Source organism: Pempheris klunzingeri, chromosome 3 (assembly GCF_042242105.1).
Source record: "Pempheris klunzingeri isolate RE-2024b chromosome 3, fPemKlu1.hap1, whole genome shotgun sequence".
NCBI lineage: Eukaryota > Metazoa > Chordata > Actinopteri > Acropomatiformes > Pempheridae > Pempheris > Pempheris klunzingeri.
The window spans coordinates 19253031-19272214 of record NC_092014.1 but is presented as its reverse complement, the minus strand read 5'-3'; the positions used below and the strand labels follow the sequence as shown (position 1 = coordinate 19272214).

At 40.8% G+C, this 19184-nt stretch overlaps 1 protein-coding gene across 1 annotated transcript in view; it reads right to left on the bottom strand.

The window, feature by feature from the left end:
• Positions 1–2152: 2152 nt before the first annotated feature.
• Positions 2153–19184, bottom strand: part of LOC139222351 (zeta-sarcoglycan) — a 273275-nt gene continuing 256243 nt past the window's right edge. Inside the window, exon 8 of the mRNA XM_070854258.1 lies at positions 2153–2359. Coding sequence (XP_070710359.1) covers positions 2153–2359 — 207 coding nt within the window. The remainder of the gene's footprint in view (positions 2360–19184) is intronic.

Here is a 19184-nt window from a genome sequence, read left to right as displayed (position 1 = left end):
ATGAATCCATAATTTCTTCCAGGGGGGGTTTCTGCCACACAATTTAGCTGATTTCCTATGATTTCCAGCCATCACAGAGGTTGTTTGCTGGGTTAGCCAGCTCAAGGCCATTCACACTGATCCCCCCATCTCAGACTGATTCAATATATAAAAAATATACCCCTAAATAATATCTTTGCTTATCTTGACTTTTCTTGCTTAGGTTGCAGAACTTTTGAAAGGGGGTATAGTGTGAGAGCAAAAGGACATTTTTCCTGATATTTCGGATTGAGATGGCTAAAGGAGATTTAAGAGCATATGGAGAAAACTTCAAGATGTGTCATTTGGTGGGTGATGAGGAAGAGATGAATGACAAGATAAGAAGATAAATATACAATAAATATTTAGAAACTTAACTGCTGGAAAGAAAATAGTGTGGTGAGGAGGCTGAGCAATGAATAATGAGAGGTAAAAATACTGCGGTAAAGAAAGAACAAAAAGGAGAGTGAGCGCAGAGAGAAGAAACATTTCTCAATAACACAGAAAACAGAGATGACTGAGAACACCAGAAAGGTCATGCAAAAAGAGTGGGAAAAAGAAGTCTGACCGAGAAGGAGCACAAGATTAAGATGTATAATATTCTATTACAAGATCATCGGCCTGGCTGTCGCCCGACTGCTGCCTCTGGCTGTCCTATAAAATGGTTGGTCTGCTATAGCACCCAAATGAGCCTTAATTTAAAACGAGACTTAACTTACTTCCCTCTGTTTTTAATTCAATTTGCTCTCTGTCAATAGAATGACTCCCAAGATACAGAAACCAAAAGATACGGGAACAGACTGTGAGGTGGTGAAACACTGCATCTGGTACAACTGTGATGGTTAGGCTAGCAAACATGTTTTTTAACCACTCTGGTGAAAGGAAGCTGATAGAACAATCTTTTTATAACCAGAAGTGGATGGACAGAATAATTTCTCTACCAGTCCAGTGAAAGTAGGTGCATAGACAGACCAAATAGCTAGAGCATAGAGGAAAGATAGAGGAGAGCAACAGCAAAATATGGGAAGATAAAAACTCACAAACGTGTTGAAGAAAAAAAGAAGATACCTAGAGAAAACAAGCAAAAGATTTGATCTGAAGCAAAGAGAACTCAAAGAAAGTGAAAGTAGATGTAAAAAAATCTGAAAATACATGGGAGGAAAGCTAGTGATGCACGGTTGAAGCACAAGTATTTGCATTAGTTATCCTATGAAAAGTGGGGTCGGACAGCATATTCACTATCAGGTGCAGATTGATGCAGAAGGGTCACACATTAATGTTTAGGTCGAAAGACTAAAGGGGGAGGAGGGGGAAGGCCTTTCTGGTATAGATTGGTCCGTTAGCTAGCCTTACAGTAGCTTCCCACGAGACTAAAACATTGTCCGATTTACTTGTTTGCTACCCGCAGGGCTAAACCAAGGTCCACACTAATGTCTGTTAGCCATCTGATCTAACCCAGAGTCTTTGTCCTTGTCCCTGATGGGGAGTTTGTAGTCCATCACCATATCTGTTTATCCTAACTAAATCAGGGGCACATTTTCTAGGACATTTTGGTCATACAGTGAACACACAACTCACTTTATTACTATTTGTAAGAGAGATTGCTGTTCTGTAATCCTTGTGACTTTCAGAAACCATCATGGCAGCAATTCTACAATGGCTAAGACAGCCAACGAGAGCCCCAGAGAGAGGCTGTCCATCCATGTCCACGAGTGACCATAATATCACACCCACCAGCTAACCTTTGGCTTCCTGCCAAGTCATCCAACATCTTGACTAGCATTAGCTACTGGCCAATCCATATTAATTTGGTCAGTAAGCTGGCAATAGCTTCTCGCCAAGCTCTAGTCCATGTAGATTCAGTCCTCTAGTTGGCATTAGCTTCTCACCAAGCCACAGTCCATGTTGATTTGGTCTGTTAGCAAGCATTAGCATCCTGCCAAGCTGTAATCCATAAGATTCGATTGGTTAACGGACATGAACTTCTCTCCATGCTACAATCCATGATGATTCGGTCCGTTAGCTGGAATTAGCTTCCCACCAAGCATAATCCACATCGATTCAGTCTGTTGGCTAGCATTAGCTTCAAACTCTAATAGTCCATATGTCCCGGGTGTCTGTCGCCCTCCCACTTTCAGCTCCAGAGACAAAAGTTACTGGTGGTTTGGCAGGTCGAGCCTTTCTCAGCTGGGGATAGGTAGAGCTTGCCGTTAGCACAGGCACAAAGCTCATACACAGTCTGTTTGGTGTAAGTGGTACCTGCTGGCGCCCCCTCCAGGGGATCCACAGCACTGCCGAGGGGAATGTTGCCCAACCTGATGGTGCTGGCATCTAGAAAGATCTGTTGACATAAAAGAGAGATGATTTAGAAGATGAAGAGAACAAAAGCAAGAACAAACAAAAAGAAAGGAAAGAAGAAAGACAGTAACACAATATATTAAACATGAAAATGGATACATAGAAGTTGATGTTACAGCTGTAGGGTACTGAGCTCACATGGATTGTCTTGGTGCCTAAAATAACACCCAGAAAAACAGAAGGGGAGAAAGTTATGTTATCGGAACAAAAATGAAAAGAAACACAGAGAGCACATTGCCGTAGGGGATAACTATACTCTCTGTGGTCGACAGAGGTTGTCATCAAGAAAGATCTATGGAGACAGAGAGGGAATTTCTATTTAGAACGAGTCTCTTTTGATGAAGAGGCAGAGTGGGAGTGAATGAGGCAGAGGGCAAGATAGGTGAAGAGAAAAGCAAGGGAATCAGTGGAAGGGGAGGGGGGTTTGAAGAGACAGACACAAGGGAAAGCATGCAGCAAGAAAAAAACTACACACACTGCAAACAAAACCAACTTTACACCAGCTAATTAAAAGCAATATCATATTTATGATCATGCTTTCCTCCAAATAAGTAAAAAGCCTGAGATCACTCAAGACATTCTAAAAAGCTATTTCAGGTTTATTTTGGATAATTTCCTAGAAACAAGTGGCTGTATTTGATAAAAAAGGCAAGAACAAGACATCATCCTCAAGTTAAAATCAAGCAGCTTATTCAAATAGAATAAGCATCAGGATAAAAACAGCTGTTTTAAGACATTTCTTTAGTTTATCTGCACAGACAATTAAGTTGTCTCTTTGGTAACTTTTGCTGTGTTTGGACTTTCATGTATGAGTGCAGTTTTCACTGACTTGATGTCAAAATATTGGAGAAAACTTGCAAAGAGGTTTTCGTAAATGATTTCCAATGAAACTAGACGTTCAAGCCACTTGGAGGAGGTTCAATCAGTTTGGCCTGAAGGGCGGGTCAAAAAGGGTTTGCTTTTTAATGACGGCCAATAGATTTAACAGATCATGTGCCCAGTCTTATCTTAAATTATTGCAAGAAAACACCTGCACTGCACTAATAAACAATGAAGAAAGGTCACTCACTGAAGAAGATACAAAAAACTATACACACTCACACCAGAGACAGATTGGAGGATGCAAGGCTGGATTACTAACTGGGGTGGGCAAAGGGGAAACTGTCCTTGGACCCCAGATATTCAGGAACCCCAAAGGCCCCAGGTTTACTGTGTGTCCAATGGTTTGTGGTAATCTCACTAAGTGCAAATTAGTTTTAGAAAAGGTGCCATTAAATCACATAGTCAACCCAAGGGCATTTATGTGGTGATATTTACCTGAGCTGGGCCTTATGCATAGGTGCTGTGTGTCAAAACATTTATTATTCCAGTGGTGTTGTACTTAAAAAGTAATTCCTCAATAATTAACACAAATTAATTTGGCTGGGTAATATTCCAGCATAGTAGCACAGGTCAGTGTCTGAGTCTAGGTGAAATATGATAAAGATGGTATGTGTAGTGTCCTGTGTGTACTGTACTTGATGGGCACACAAAGGTAAGTTTTGTTTTTGTACCTTTATCTAACAAGGAAGGAGATAAATTATCTCTTTCTCCAGGATGACACCTCCAAAATGGCAAACATGGATCCATTACCACATAACTGATAGATACAACCCCAACCCATGGCCTCCACCCCCCCTAATCCTTACTTCTCCCTGCATTCCATCAGTACACTCCTCTCATCTTCAGATTGATACAAGCTGAGTTTCAAGTGAGAATCATTACACAATCTTGGTTTCTATTGACTGCTTTGCCTGCTTATTTATTTACTCTTCAATGCTCAAGGAAGCACTGCTCTCTTGCTTTCACTCTCACACATACACTGACACAACCCAAGGCCGCACCATGATCTCAGCTGACATCTACACCCCTATTATTCATGTTCTTGATTTTAGAAATGAGGAGAGGGGAAGCGCGAGTGACGAAAATATCTGAGGGCAAAAAAGACATACAAAAAAAGAGTTATATGAGAGAAGGATGACAGAGAGAAACTCAGAAGTGGTTGGAAGAGGATTGGGGACATAAAGAGAGAGAGATGAATGGAAGAAAAAAGGATGGGAGAGGAATAAGGGATTCAGATATCCCAACCGCAAGGAACCAATTAGTATAACTAATGATTTCACATTGGCTGATGGGGCACATCTCGATCTGTATAAACAACATCCAGATTCACACACACACACACACACACACACACACACACACACACACACACACAGAGACTCTTTCTGCATGATGGAGCAGAGAAGAGGTATGCTAATGTTCCATTAAATATTCGTGCAGCTAGAAGCAGTATATCTATTATCCATTAACCTGGAGATAGATAGGCAGGTAACCAGAGCAGTTAGAATAGACTGAGGTAACCTTACAGATGGTGTCATCCCTAATAGCTGGATTTATAGAGGTTTTAACACAGTGATATACTGAAATTCTGCAAGGACTCCTGTATTATTACTTTCCATTCTCTTGCCTAAAGGGTCTTTGGTATATTGAATTTAGTTAATTAATTAATTAGCTGATTGATGGACATTAATATAGTTTGGATCATCAAGAAAGGGTTCAATCCACGCTCATCTTGCCAAGTAGATTAAAGGTATGATTATCTGTGCTGTACAACTGAGAAAGTTGACATGGAGGTGATAGCAGACAAATTAGCGTGTGCTAATGTTATGTTATGTTATGCTAATGTTATATGCTAATGTATGTTTTGAATCTTTCATGTTGACATGTACTCTTCAGACAGGATTAACGTCACCAAGCGGAGTACACAGTATTGAAATCAGCCATCCTCTGTTTGGGAAATACAACCTATTCAAAGCATCCTTTGTCTTAAAAGACACACTACCTGTTTTTTCATGGTGGTGAGCCCAATAGCCCTAATGGCACTAACAGCAATCACCTATCACAATCACCAATCACAACTACTGATGTGTTTCAGCTGGATGGGTGAAATGATCTCTAAAATTATGGTTAATGTGAAACACTTCCTGCTTTCACCGATTAAGATAATCCTTTAGTCCCTATAGGAATAACCGAATGACTGTGAGAGGAGACGCCACAGAGTTTATGTTACGCTAGATATAGAAAAGCTGCCTACTTGTGCATTATCTTCATAATAGTCCTGTTTCCACACAAGATTAGAAAAAAGGGTTTGTTAGTTCTTCAGTCAGAAATAAGAAAAAAGCAGCACAATGAGTCTCTTTGAAACTACTGTGTATAGCTTTCTCATTAGCCTGCCATGCCCACTGGTTTTAATAAGACATAGTAACATTTACAACAGGAGGCTTTAGGAGGTGGTGAAAAACGAATATGTGCACTCCTCTCCCCATGTGCTGGGCAAAGGAAAATACCACACTACATCTCTAAATGTCAAGGTATGACTTTAACAGGTCCCTGGTGCACACCTGTCATCTTTCCTTTGGCTCCCCAATAAAAACTGCCAGGGCTCAGTTATAGTCTTACAGAGGAAAGGACTCAGTCACGGTTGGCAACATAACCCAAATCTAATTTCAACAGCCTGCTTGACTTAGCAACAAAAACCTAAAATGAACTTGCTTCATGGCAATGGAATGGGAACATGAGGAGAGAACAGTGCATGTTTATGCCAATGAAATTACTGTTTTCTCTTCCATAACATTGGAAACATCACAGCAGCAAACTGAGGGACGGGGAGCACAGGGAGGCAGAAGGGAGAGAGCAGAGTAAAAGGTGGAGGTAGAGGAGATGGAGAGTAGGGATATGTGGAGAGAGGATGCTGATTATGAGATTGAAAAAAGAAGATTAGCGATGATGGTTTACAAGGAGGGGTTGGAGTGAGGAAGAGATCGATAAAAAAGAGGTGATATGTAAGAGGTTGGTGGATGGAAAGAAGAGATGGGAATGGATGGATGCTAGGTAGCAGGCATTAGGACAGCAGAGGAGAGATGGTGGATGGACAGATAGATGGACCGATGGAAAGAGGGTTCAGAAGTGGAGGAAGGGGAGTGGAAGTCATTTGTTGCAGCTTAAGGTCGGATTAAGGCTGACATTCATCCCAAATGAAAGTGTCTGTAAGTATTAGTTCGGCCTGTTGTTAGGAGCATGTGAGGGTCCGAAAACGTGAATGTGTGTGTGTGTGTGTACGTGTGTGTTTACATGTGTCAGTGGATATAGTGTGAACATAGTGTTTCTGAATCAGTATGAAGGAGTGCTTCTTTGAAGGAGTGGATTGTATATACCCGTACTCAGTGATATGCCAGCACTGCATCAGCACGTGTGTGCGCATGTGTTTATATGATTACACTGATAGACCAATGTTCTATGGTATCTCTGTATATCTCTATTATATATAAGCAAAACAAAGGAAGGAGCGAGCTCTATTGTTGCCTTTACATCAAGTCTCTTGAAATCCTTTAAAATGCTTACACAGTGGCGCAGAAATCCATAAAAACTAAATTAATTATTAGTAGATTAAACAAAAACAAATTTAATTTTTAATTTTTTTTTTTTTACTGATTGCAATTGAGGTCAATATACTCACTGATACCTTTATCAAAAACAGTACAGCACGCAGTGTTGATGTGTGTAGTGGACTGCTAATGATTTATTAAACAGAATAAAACTTGTGAGATATCTATCACCTATTTATTTTAGAGGATCTAAGAAAAACAGCTTTGTCTTCAGCTTTACATGATAACACATTTTATCAGATGGGTTTTCAAAGGCTTTGAAAAATCAAAGAGATCAAAATAAAATTCCTAAAAATGCAGAGAAATGTAATCTTTCATTTAAAATTAAGTTGTAAAAATCCTTATTTTTGATGATGATTTTCATTTCATGTGTATGCATACCAAGTTCCATTTTTGATCTAATGAACATGCGGTAATTTGTCCATGTAAATTTACAAAGATACTGGCAGTGTACAAAATATTATGCTTACAATATAAGAACACAAACTTTGACTTCACAAATTATTATAGACTTGAATTTACACATCTATGGCATGGTCTCAAGACACTTGCAGGGCTATGGAAGTGTTCATAATATTTTGTCCCTTACCCGCATACATATCTGATGAGGAAATGAGTGTATCTGCCTGAGTCTTATATGTCTGTCCCTTATGCATTTGCACAGTGTGTACAAGTCTGCGTGGGTGGCTGAGTGTGTGCATACAGTATGAGTGTGTGTGTGTCTCTCTGACACCAGTTTAACAAGCACGTGGCTCTGGCGTCGAGGAGATGGAAAACATGCGGGAAGCGGCAATTATAAAGGGTCAAAACATTTTTCATGGATGATTTCCTTTGGCACAGCTGAGGAACAGGCGAAACAGGGTGGAAGGCGAATGGGCTGTGAGAGAGGAGGGGAAAGTGGCGATGAAAGGACATGTTTTTCCAGGGATGAAAGGAGGAAGGAGGTGGAGGGAAAAAGACAGCGAAGGAGATAAGACGGTTAAAGTGTCTTCAGGGGGAGATCAAGAGCAAGAACAAGCATTTGGGGTGTGTCGAGGAGTAGTTTAGAGGGAGAAAGGAGTGTATGAATATGTTTAGGAGGAGGCCAAGGGGAGGAGGGAGTCTAGTCTGGGATGATAAGAGAGGTGAGTATGAAGGATAAAGCAAGTGCAGAAATTAAGGTGAAATAGTAAAAAGAGGGCACGACATTTTATTATGCTGCAGTTTCAGCAGATTTTAAACATATTTGCTGTATCATAAACCACATGTCACTCATTACAAATACCTAAAAGACACTTCAGCTTAAGCTTTTGTTTTACTGCGTCTTTCTTTGAATTTAACACCATACATTCAGACATGTCTTGGCTGAGAATATGGTACCAGTGTAGCCCTATGCTTGCTCCTTTATGCATGTATATACACTTAGTGAATAAAAATAGGTTTATTACAAAAAGATCAGTTGTCTAACAGGCACCATGGAGGCCTGGGAAGACGCTAAGCCAATTCTAGGAACAGATGGTGTAACCATCAGAAACATAGAAACAATGAACACTATTAACATCATATGCCCTAAAGGCACATACCAAACACTACATACATAATTATACTCACTAAAGGCACATATCATACACTACACATCAGACACCACAACACCTAAAAAACACAATGTAACTCCAAGTCAATCACACTTCTGTGAAATCAACCTGTCCAGTTAGGAAGCAACACTGATTGTGAATCAATTTCACCTGCTGTTGTGCAAATGGAACAGACAACAGGTGGAAATGAGAGGCAATTAGCAAGACAACCCCTATAAAGGAGTGGTTTCTGCAGGTGGTGACCACAGACCATTTCTCTGTTCTTATCCTTTCTGGCTGATGTTTTGGTCACTTTTGCATTTTGTCAGTGCTCTCCCCCTTAGAGGTAGCATGAGGCGGTGTTTACAACCCACAGAAGTTGCTCAGGTAGTGCAGCTCATCCAGGATGGCACATCAATGCGAGCTGTGGCAAGAAGGTTTGCTGTGTCTCTCAGCACAGTGTCCAGAGCATGGAGGAGATACCAGGAGACAGGCCAGTACACCAGGAGACGTGGAGGGGGCCGTAGGAGGGCAACAACCCAGCAGCAGGACCGCTACCTCCTCCTTTGTGCAAGGAGGAACAGGAGGAGCACTGCCAGAGCCCTGCAAAATGACCTCCAGCAGGCCACTAATATGCATGTTTCTGCTCAAACTGTCAGAAACAGATTCCATGAGGGTGGGATGAGGGCCCGACGTCCACAAGTGGGGCTTGTGCTTACAGCCCAACACTGTGCAGGGTGATTGGCATTTGCCAGAGAACATCTAGATTGGCAGATTCGCCATTGGCGCCCTGTGCTCTTCACGGATGAGAGCAGGTTCACACTGAGCGCATGTGACAGACGTGACAGTCTGGAGATGCCGTGGAGAACATTCTGCTGCCTGCAACATCCTCCAGCATGACTGTGGGTTTGGCGGTGGGTCAGTAATGGTGTGGGGAGGCATTTCTTTGGAGGGCCGCACAGCCCTCCATGTACTAGCCAGAGGTACCCTGACTGCCATTAGGTATCGGGATGAGATCCTCAGACCCATTGTGAGACCATATGCTGGTGCAGTGGGCCCTGGGTTCCTTCTGATGTATGACAATGCTAGGCCTCATGTGGCTGAAGTGTGTCAGCAGTTCTTGCATAATGAAGGCATTGATACTATGGACTGGCCTGCCCGTTCCCCAGACCTGAATCCAATCGAGCACATTTGGGACATCATGTCTCGTTTCATCCACCAACGCCACGTTGCACCACAGACTGTCCAGGAGTTGACTGATGCTTTAATCCAGGTCTGGGAGGAGATCCCTCAGGAAAACATCCTCCGCCTCATCAGGAGCATGCCCAGGCGTTGTAGGGAGGTCATACAGGCACGTGGAGGCCACACACACTACTGACTTGTTTTGAGGAATTTCCACTGAAGTTGGATCAGCCTGTAATGTGATTTTCCACTTTTATTTTGAGTATGATTCCAAATCCAGACCTCCATGGGATAATAATTTTGATTTACATTGATCATTTTTATGTTATTTTGTTCTCAACGCATTCCACTATGTAATGAATAAAGATTTTCAACTGGAATATTTCATTCATTGAGATCTAGGATGTGTTATTTTAGTGTTCCCTTTATTTTTTTGAGCAATGTATGAATAAAGGAGCAAGCATGTAAGCTGCTTATAAGCTTCAGTCAAATTGTATCATATGATGATGTTATACTGAGGGACACCATTTTGAATTTCATTATTGAACTTTCTCAGCTTGTATTAGTTGTCTCCATGAGTTTTCCTGGACCTGATTATTGTTTGAAGTTAAAAAAAAAAAAAAAACAATAAGGCAACAGTAGCATTTCTTTATTTACTCTCATTTATTTTTGGTTTGGTAGAAATATCAAAGACAGCATGAATATGGTAAGTAAAGGTGAAATTATGAGTCTACCTTACTCAGGGAGGAAAACTGAGTGGCCAGCCTGCTAGCAAATATATAATGCTCTTAAACAGCAATCACAATCTCAAATGTGATGAAACCACACTTGGTTTGCCATAATTTTCCAAAGTTTTGCACAAACTCAAGACTCACGGCAGTTTATATTATCCAGACCAAGAACCGCAGTGGAGTAGTAAGTGTCAAGTCTTGACTGACAGGACGGAGGAGTAGAGGAGCAATTGGGGAGAGGTGTGACAGAGGTTGAAAGGACAACAGCAATACAAGTTCACCAGCACACACACACACAATTGATAACACACAGAATTTTGCACACACAAAGACACACAGTTCAACGTCTGTTCGCCAAGCTTCAGCTCACCTTGCCTCCCATTCTCCTTTCCACGCGCACACACGCACACACACACACACACCAACAACACAAATAGGTGGGAGGTTGTGAAGCTATCTGAGTGTATTACACAGACCATTAGTCGTGTTGAATAGACAGGCGCTGGAATGGGAGCTGACAATGGACTAAATGACAGAGGCTGGAGAGAGAGTGAGAGTGTGGTAACCCAGATGTAGCAGGGACATAAAGCGATATCAGTCTGCTCTACTGTAACATACACACGTACACACACAACTGCAGACACAGACAAATGCATTCACTCAAACATGCACAGTTTGACAGCAATAGAAACTGTAACAGTAATGCACTTATACACATCAACACACAGACAGCGAGGCAGCCGCAGAACAACATTAACACAAACGCACACTGTGACAGCTGATAACACAAATAAGAGAGACAGAGACAAACAGACAAAACTCCCACCCACACCGAAACACTGAGACTGAGTTGCATCAGTCTGACGAAATCACAAAAACAGACACACACACATCTGCGGCGATCGCCTAGGGCAGTGTGAAATATTAATTCTATGACATTAATCACACATTTTGAAATACATCCACTTTCCCAAGCTGTTGGCAGGTATCAGTCAATTTTTTTTTCTAGAGAGGCTCTATGACTGAGGGAGGGAGGACAGTGAGAGTGCATCTCTACATATACGAGTTTCTGTGTGCATGGGGCTGGATGTTAGCATGCACTGTTGTGTTGTACACACCCAGTGAGCGAGGAGTGGCGAGTCTATTCTTTTCTGGTTGTATATTTGTTTTAGTGTGTGCCTTTTTGAGGGGTTATTCTGTATGTGTTTTTGTGTATATGTGTGTGTTTATATATTTGCAAGGCTTCCACAGCACCAGTGTGTACAACAGGGAGCTACCCCATGCCAGCATTCTAATTCACTCACCATTCTGCGTTACCCGCAGGTAAAACAACAAGCAATGGGAAAAAAAAGCCAGTCCCAGTGTACCAGCCCAATAACACCTCCAGGCTACAGCATCTTAATAAACCCCAGCATTGTGTCAACAAACAATAAAACTCCATGGTAACCTAACTTTGTTAAAAGTTTCTGTAGTTAACCCAGTTTCACCTCGCAGTAGTCAGCAGCAGAGTGAAGAATTATTTTTGTCCATTTAATGAACACATAGATGCAAATGTGCCACAATGGGCATTCAAGGTTTCTGAAAAGAGCTTAAGGTAATGATTACACTTTGGCAAACAAGCTACAGGTACAAATTTCTAAATTCTTATATGGTGTAATTTTGTATGTTAAAGTTAATGATTTGCTATTGTTTTACTTTTGCTAAATTTGCAACACAAGATAATTTCAAATGTGCAAACCATGTAAACTCACACCCAGCACCAAGAGTCACTAAAATATCTGCACGTGCATTTAGGGAGAACACGTAGCATATGACAGAATTGTGTCTGACCTGCATAAATATTGCATGATTTACTTTCACGTGCAGGAACTACCACTGTTGGAGCTTATGTGCCCTACTTGAGGATATGTACACAGTATTTGTTAATGTTCTAGTAGGACTCCCTGGAGAGCATCTGTGCTGTCTGCTTGTCAACAAACAGCAAATAAACATCAGAATGTAACCATTTTGCACACTAATTGGTGCTCTAGTGTATCCCACTGTACTGGAGTTCTCTGCTTGACTGCAAATGTAGCCTTTCTGACACTCACTGGAGGAGGATATTTGATTTCTAACTCCATGACAAAGATCCTGTTAAATGTTAAGGCTACAATTCAACAGATACTTGGAGCCATCAGTGAAATAAAAGTTAACTTTAGTAACTTTAGTCAGCAAACTTACAAAATTTCTATGGCTGACAACTGGCAAAGATAGAAACTTGACTGATTTTCAGCAGGTTCTATGTTTCAGTTCGTCAGTGGGTCTATTCTCTAAGGAGTTGTCTGCTAAAATGAATGGCGAGCGAGGCGAAACAACTTCTCCAATATAGCGACAGAAAGAGGATGGGGATGTGTGATGCACAAAAGTTGCTGAAAAGAGCTGTGGGTGCATAAAGTGCAAATGATGAGATGAGTAGAGGAAGGGATAGATTGAAGAAAAGTTAAAGTAAAAATGATCAACAAAGAGGCGAGTACAGAGGAAGTGAGAGAGTGAACAAACTTGGAGAGAAGAAAATGGATGGACAGCAGAGAAAGAGAGTGAATGAATGCAGGATAGAAAAGAGAGACGGAGGTAGAGGGAGAGAGAGGGAGTTGATAAAAAAAAAAAAAAAACAGGAGGACTGCAGGAATCCTGAGAGGATCTGTCAGCTCTTGTTGGCTTTGATTTTAATGGAAGCCAGCGCTCCCCTACCTCTAACCCATTTGGCCGTAATTCCAGCGCTGCTTTCCAAACTTTTTAAACTTTAATGGCCCCTTCTTAAGTGCCAGCTGCTGACAACATTGATTTGGCTTTAAGCCTCGCTGTCCCGCACGCCTTTATTTTCTCCTGCAAAATCGACAGAAACATCTATTTTCTGCCATCCTCCTCCACCTCCTACTCATCCGATCCTCCTTCTATCCTCCCTTCATCCGCTCTCCTCTGTTCATTTGATGGTGTCAGCGGTCGGGGAAAGCTTGTATGAGAATGGATGAAAAGGAATGCTATTTGGATAAGCTGTTCTTTTTAGGGATGGATGTAGGTATTTTTTTGCTGCTTATTTCAAACAGGCTGGGTTGGCAGACAGAGTGATGATACTTTGCAGACTGTGGGTGAGACGTTTTTCGGTGATGTGCTCCACATAAATATAATTATGAGGTGTTGTGGTCCAATGTTCAACACCAACAGTATGTAAGAAAGGTACCTTCGGGGGGGATGCGGTGTTGTGCCATCTGCAAGTTCCTCATTTCTTGTATTTCAGTCAACCTTGCTACTAAGTGCTAGGCACTCGAGGTATTGAGTTGTTGCACTTTGCAAATATAACATCTAAACTAGACAAGCATGCCTTTATTTCTGGATTTTCCCATTAAATAAACAGTATAACATTTACAAAGAATACAAAAAATGACTTTGTTAAGGAAATCTTGTTGAGAAGTGTTTATGGGCATTATAGCTTCAAAGGCCAAAAGACCACCCAATTTAGAAGTGCTAATGATCAATTCAACATACGAATTGTCCTTTTGACTTAAACTAGGCAAACGTACAATCTTGCAGTGCACACACAGTATTTTTGCTTGTTGGGAATTTTATTTGTGACTGTGTGTTTTGGTCACTTAGACGAATGTGGCAGCAATTCATGGTTTGTCAGTACAGAAGATATCCAAGATAAAAAGAAATGTTCTGCAAAATTTTAAATAAGAGAATCTGCTGCTGGAAAATAAAATCACTAAATAAAAACACGGGTCCACATTATCTGAAAACATTAACACAGCTCTGCAACACCTTGAAACTGAACAATAAAATAATTTTTTTTGTCTGTTAGACAGATTAAATTTTTTTGTGCATTAGAAAAGACAACTAATTGAGATGAGAATGCAATGCCTCCAGGTGTGAACAAGATGGACGACATGTCTCCACTTCCTGCCACTGTACAAAAGATTTACGTAGAAATATTCTAAATATGGGCGCTGCCATACTGCGCTGGTGACCTTGATCAAGGCTGGAGTCATGGTATCCAGGTCCGGCCCACCAGAGTCAATCATGACGTCACACCCCCTTTTATAACAATAAATAACTGATCAAAACCAAAAACTTGATGACACTTGATCACTTTTGGGGAGCTGTCACATTGTCCATATTTATATATTGTCTATGGTCTGAATAATACGTGTACTGTGGGTTCTGCTATTCAAGTATGGGATGGATGGGCTTAACAGAAGGGAGAGCTGCAGGACGTGATGTCAAAGGAAAAAGCTTCCCTGAACTGTCTGTAATGAATCATGGATGGTTACGTCAAGTGGCGAGAGGGTATCAAAATTATATGTTAAACATTTTATGAAAATGTCACAGATTATTATAATAATTTTCATAAATGTCAGATGTGGAGTTGAATCTGTCACCTTGGTAGCAATCAAATGTGTGCCTCTAAGCTCAAGGATAGCACATGTCCTCATATAAAATGGACCCTTATAAAATGGATTGCCCGATGAGGAAGCCGTGCTAGACATTGCGTCATTGGACACTAGGGTCATAAAATGGTTTAGGGGTATAGTGTGATCTCTAGAGAAGAGCCAGCACAAAGCTAGAGCATGCAGACAGATGGGAGAAAAACACAGTAGAAACATAATACAATAGTTGTGATGTCCCACAGTATATCTGGCTGTAGTGGGTACTCCTCAGCCTGTACGCTAGATTATATTTGTTGAACTGATTTATCTGTCCCTTAGGTTGCTTCTCCTCCTGCCTCTTCATGTCTATTTGTATCCACCTGTCTCTATATCTGTCTGGCTGTCTTTGCCCTCCGGTCGCTATAGCTGCTGCCAATATAATTAAAGATATTCCCTCAGAACAAGCAGTCTCAAGTTGTTTGGTCAGATATGGCATATGGTGAAAAAGGTGAGCTGCACATTTGTAAATTTGGTACTGCTAATTTAACATTATTAGATATTGTCTCTGTAATGATAGATCTTGTTTATTTTCATCTAATAAACTGATTGGCTGTGAAATCTGGCAAAGTGATCTAGAAGAGTTGAACACGATGGTCTTGTTGAATTCAATATCTTCGGAATAGATTTTGAAGTTTGGAATAGCAGGAGGAATAATAAATGTCAGGAAAAATAAATAAAGGCTTGTTTTTTTTATTGGTTGATGCAGTCTGACAGAGCTCTCACTCTTTGCTGTTAACAGGACAGTTACCTTTTGCTCTAGAGCTGTTATATTCTAATGGCTATCCTTTTCTTTAAATGTAACCTTCTACTCTTGTGCTCTACAACTAAAGTTCGTCACATCAACGTAAGTCTCCGGCTCACACATATATTTCCTTTAGTGAACTGTAATTATCTAGAGGATTTGAGCCTTGCTGAACACATTTATACATGCTGACGAGGTTTCTTGTGACATTTATAGAGCTGTGCCTTAGTGAACAGAGCTTTTTTTCTGTATTTCTGGCAAACGGGTGTTAAAAGAAAGGGTGACAAGGTTGTTCCTTCTTTTTCTCAAGCCTTTCATAATATCAACCCTTGCCAAATGCCCACACCACAATCCATGTTTCACCCTACGACATGCTACTGTTCACCTTCAATAGGGAAACATATATTTATGCAGGGATGACATAGTGAGAGAGAGAGAGAACTGATGAACAAAGAACAGAAAGTAACAAAAGAATAAACAAAACAAAGAGAAAGAGAAAGAAATAGATGACAGAGAAGAGGTAAAAATTATAACCCTCACTCCCCTCCCCTTTCCCTAGGAAGTGACAGCCACTGTGATGTATAACCCTGGCAGTGGAAAGTTAATTAGATAGACTGGGTTACTTAGAAATGAAGGACTGAGAGGCTGAGAAGGGAGGAGGAGGAGGAGGAGGAGGAGGAGGAGGGGATGTAGAGGAGGCAAGTTGAAAAAAATAACAAAAAACAAAAGAGAAGCATAGTAAAGGAGGATGATGAGAAATATGAGGAGTTAGATCAGTCAGGGAAGAAAGTAGAAGACAGGGGAACAAGGAAGAGATACAGGACAGAGAAAAGAGGAGAGGTAATAAGTACATTCAGAAGGAGGAGCAACATACTAAAGGGTAAAGGAGAAGTTCCAATAAGAGGCAAAGGGCCTTGTTGTAAGTCTTTTCCTTTACACTCAATGCTGTTGTGAAATTATACAGCCATAACAATATGACAAAAAAATGCCATGATGTATTCAGGTTACCATGGGTAAAATCAACATTCAGCATACACAGTCAGAACAGCCCCATACTCAAAAAATTAACTAGGGCATGTGTTTGATTAGCAAATTACAAACCATCTTAGTATTCAAATAATTCATTGGGTTTATGTTTATCAGATTATTGGTTTGTTTATGTTGGACATGACTCAAAGAAAATTCTGATGATTGTAAACAACATCTGTCTTTCCAGCAAGTTATGTGAGCAAGACATTTCAAGACAATGATTCTGACATTGTTTGCTTTTGTGCATGCTCGACGCCCTGTGCATGTGGAAAAACCAAGAGGAAATTGTTAGAGGCAGGTGTGGGAAATTGGAGGGATGCAAATTAACAGCCTTGTTTTCTAACAATTTTGCAACAGCAAATATGTTTTGACAGAAATATAATGCCAACCAAATTATGTTTAACATGATGGGGAAATGTTGTTAATTGATGTACCGAAAAAAATAATGATATTGAATGTATCAGTAAAATGTTCACTGTCAACATATTTCAATTGTTATCTGCCACAATAACCAAAATGATGATATTTCTCTAATCTTGACCAAAGTGCTTTTGTTGCCTAAACTTAACTACAGACCAGAGTGAGGATGCACAATGTTAAAGGTAGATTTTGAACATTTATCTACATGAATGTGTAAGCATTCGAGATGAAAAAAAATTGCCATTTCGGTCCTGGCTAGTTTACCCCCAAATGTCAAAATGTTTCGTAACTAAATATCTGCAGGTATTTGACTAATATTAACATGCATAGGTTTTTTGTTTATACTCAAGGTAATGTTGCATTAGCTGTGAAATAAAATTTTTTGCACATTAAAAATTTGTTTAACTATGTGAGGGGAGCATAGACAGAAAATAAACCTTTGAAGATTCAAGGATTCTTTGAATACCTCAAGGTGACTAACGAGTAGTATGTTTGCTTAAAAATGCACATCCCTAATGGTGGGTGTACCTCTGTTGTAGCCCGGAGGGAGGCTCAGCTCTCCCAGTGTGTGTGGAACTGTAGTGCCTGTTTAGCTGGTAGTCACCTTCTACACATGCTGATTAAAATTGTTACATTACTTCTGGTCAAGCAAAAATGTCTATAATGAAGCAGTTATCAGTGGGCTCATGTGTTGTGTTTACTACCACAAAGAAGTGAAAGACTTGTTCATGTACAATGGCAACTTTCCTAATGGCCACAGCAAAGTTGGCCAAGACAAATAAGGTTGTTAAAAGCTGAGAGGCGGGCTAAGAAACATAAGTCTCATACCATGGATCAGAGCGGCAGGCTGTGAAAATCATCTCCAACATGTGCAAGATTTGTCATCACCAGGATTCTGAAACAGTCCTTTCTTCTTGAAGGATCTCAAGACTTGGTCTGTACTGTAGCTATATGCTCATGTTACAAGGCAAAAATAGTGATTCACTTTAAATGGAAGCTTTAATTGTGTGATTTTTCATATTATATTGCGATATCCTGTTTGAATGTTCAATATATAAGGTCTAGTCATACCTAAGGGACAAAAGTGATTCACATTAGCATCCAATCTGCCCTAAGTCCACCATGACAGGAAGTAGAAGTAGTGCTCCTTCAAGCATCACCACATTTTTGTTTCAACATGTTATTTTGTTGCCAACCTTGAAATAATCGCTGCCCACGGCTGGACCAAATGCTGCAGCGGACTGGTGTGACTGCCGCAAAGGGGAGGGAAGTGAGCTAAACTAACCCAGCTTGGACCTGGCGGCTTGTAACGGGAGGGGGGGGAGAGGATGAAATGGGACTCAGGCTGGCCAAGCAATGGGAAATCTGACACTGTTTGTGCCTACATCTCTCTGCAGATGTTTAGGCATGGCGTAGTTGTATGGGTACTTGTGACCTTTATGGTCAGCAGCCATACCCATGATCCTCGACACATTTCCTTTCATCCTCACCGGGTTGTCGTCCACTGAGGTGGGATGTTTCTTTGCAAAGGTGGCAGCACAGCTTTCAGGCTCATTGTAGGTGCATTTCACCTTCCATGTATGTCGGCCTGAGGGCAACAGCATCGGGAAAACGTTTCTGATCTTTATTTCATCAATGCTGGTTTAGAGAGGGTCAGCGCCAGTCTCAGCTCCGTGAGCCTGATAGGAGTTCTCCTTTGGATCTGCACAACACTCAAAGAACATTATCACCATACTAACTCAAAAAATCTTATCTGATCTATTATTGCATAATAAAATAATCAATCCACTTGACATATTATAGGCGTTTGATTTTGTGTGTTTGATTTTATGAAATTTGGTAGGTACATGTATCTCTTCAAGATGTACAAAAAAGTCTCTTGGAGCGATGACCTAAACCCAACAGGAAGTCGGCCATATTGCATTTTTTGTGCATTTTTGGCGATTCACGGGGGTCACAAATGAACAAACTAGTTTATGTTCTGTATTTCATTTTATTTAGTATAACTTCCTCAAACTTTTGTCTACACACCTCCCCATGGCTGTATTACACTGTGTGCCCCTCTGCCAGGCTGAATTATATAGTTGAAAAATCCACCATCTACTGTATATCTGAGGTTCTCCTTTATTATTGTCACCGATAGGCCAGAGGTGTCCCAGGAGTTTGGTGACCTCTGTGTGCTTAATTTAACTCAAACCTTC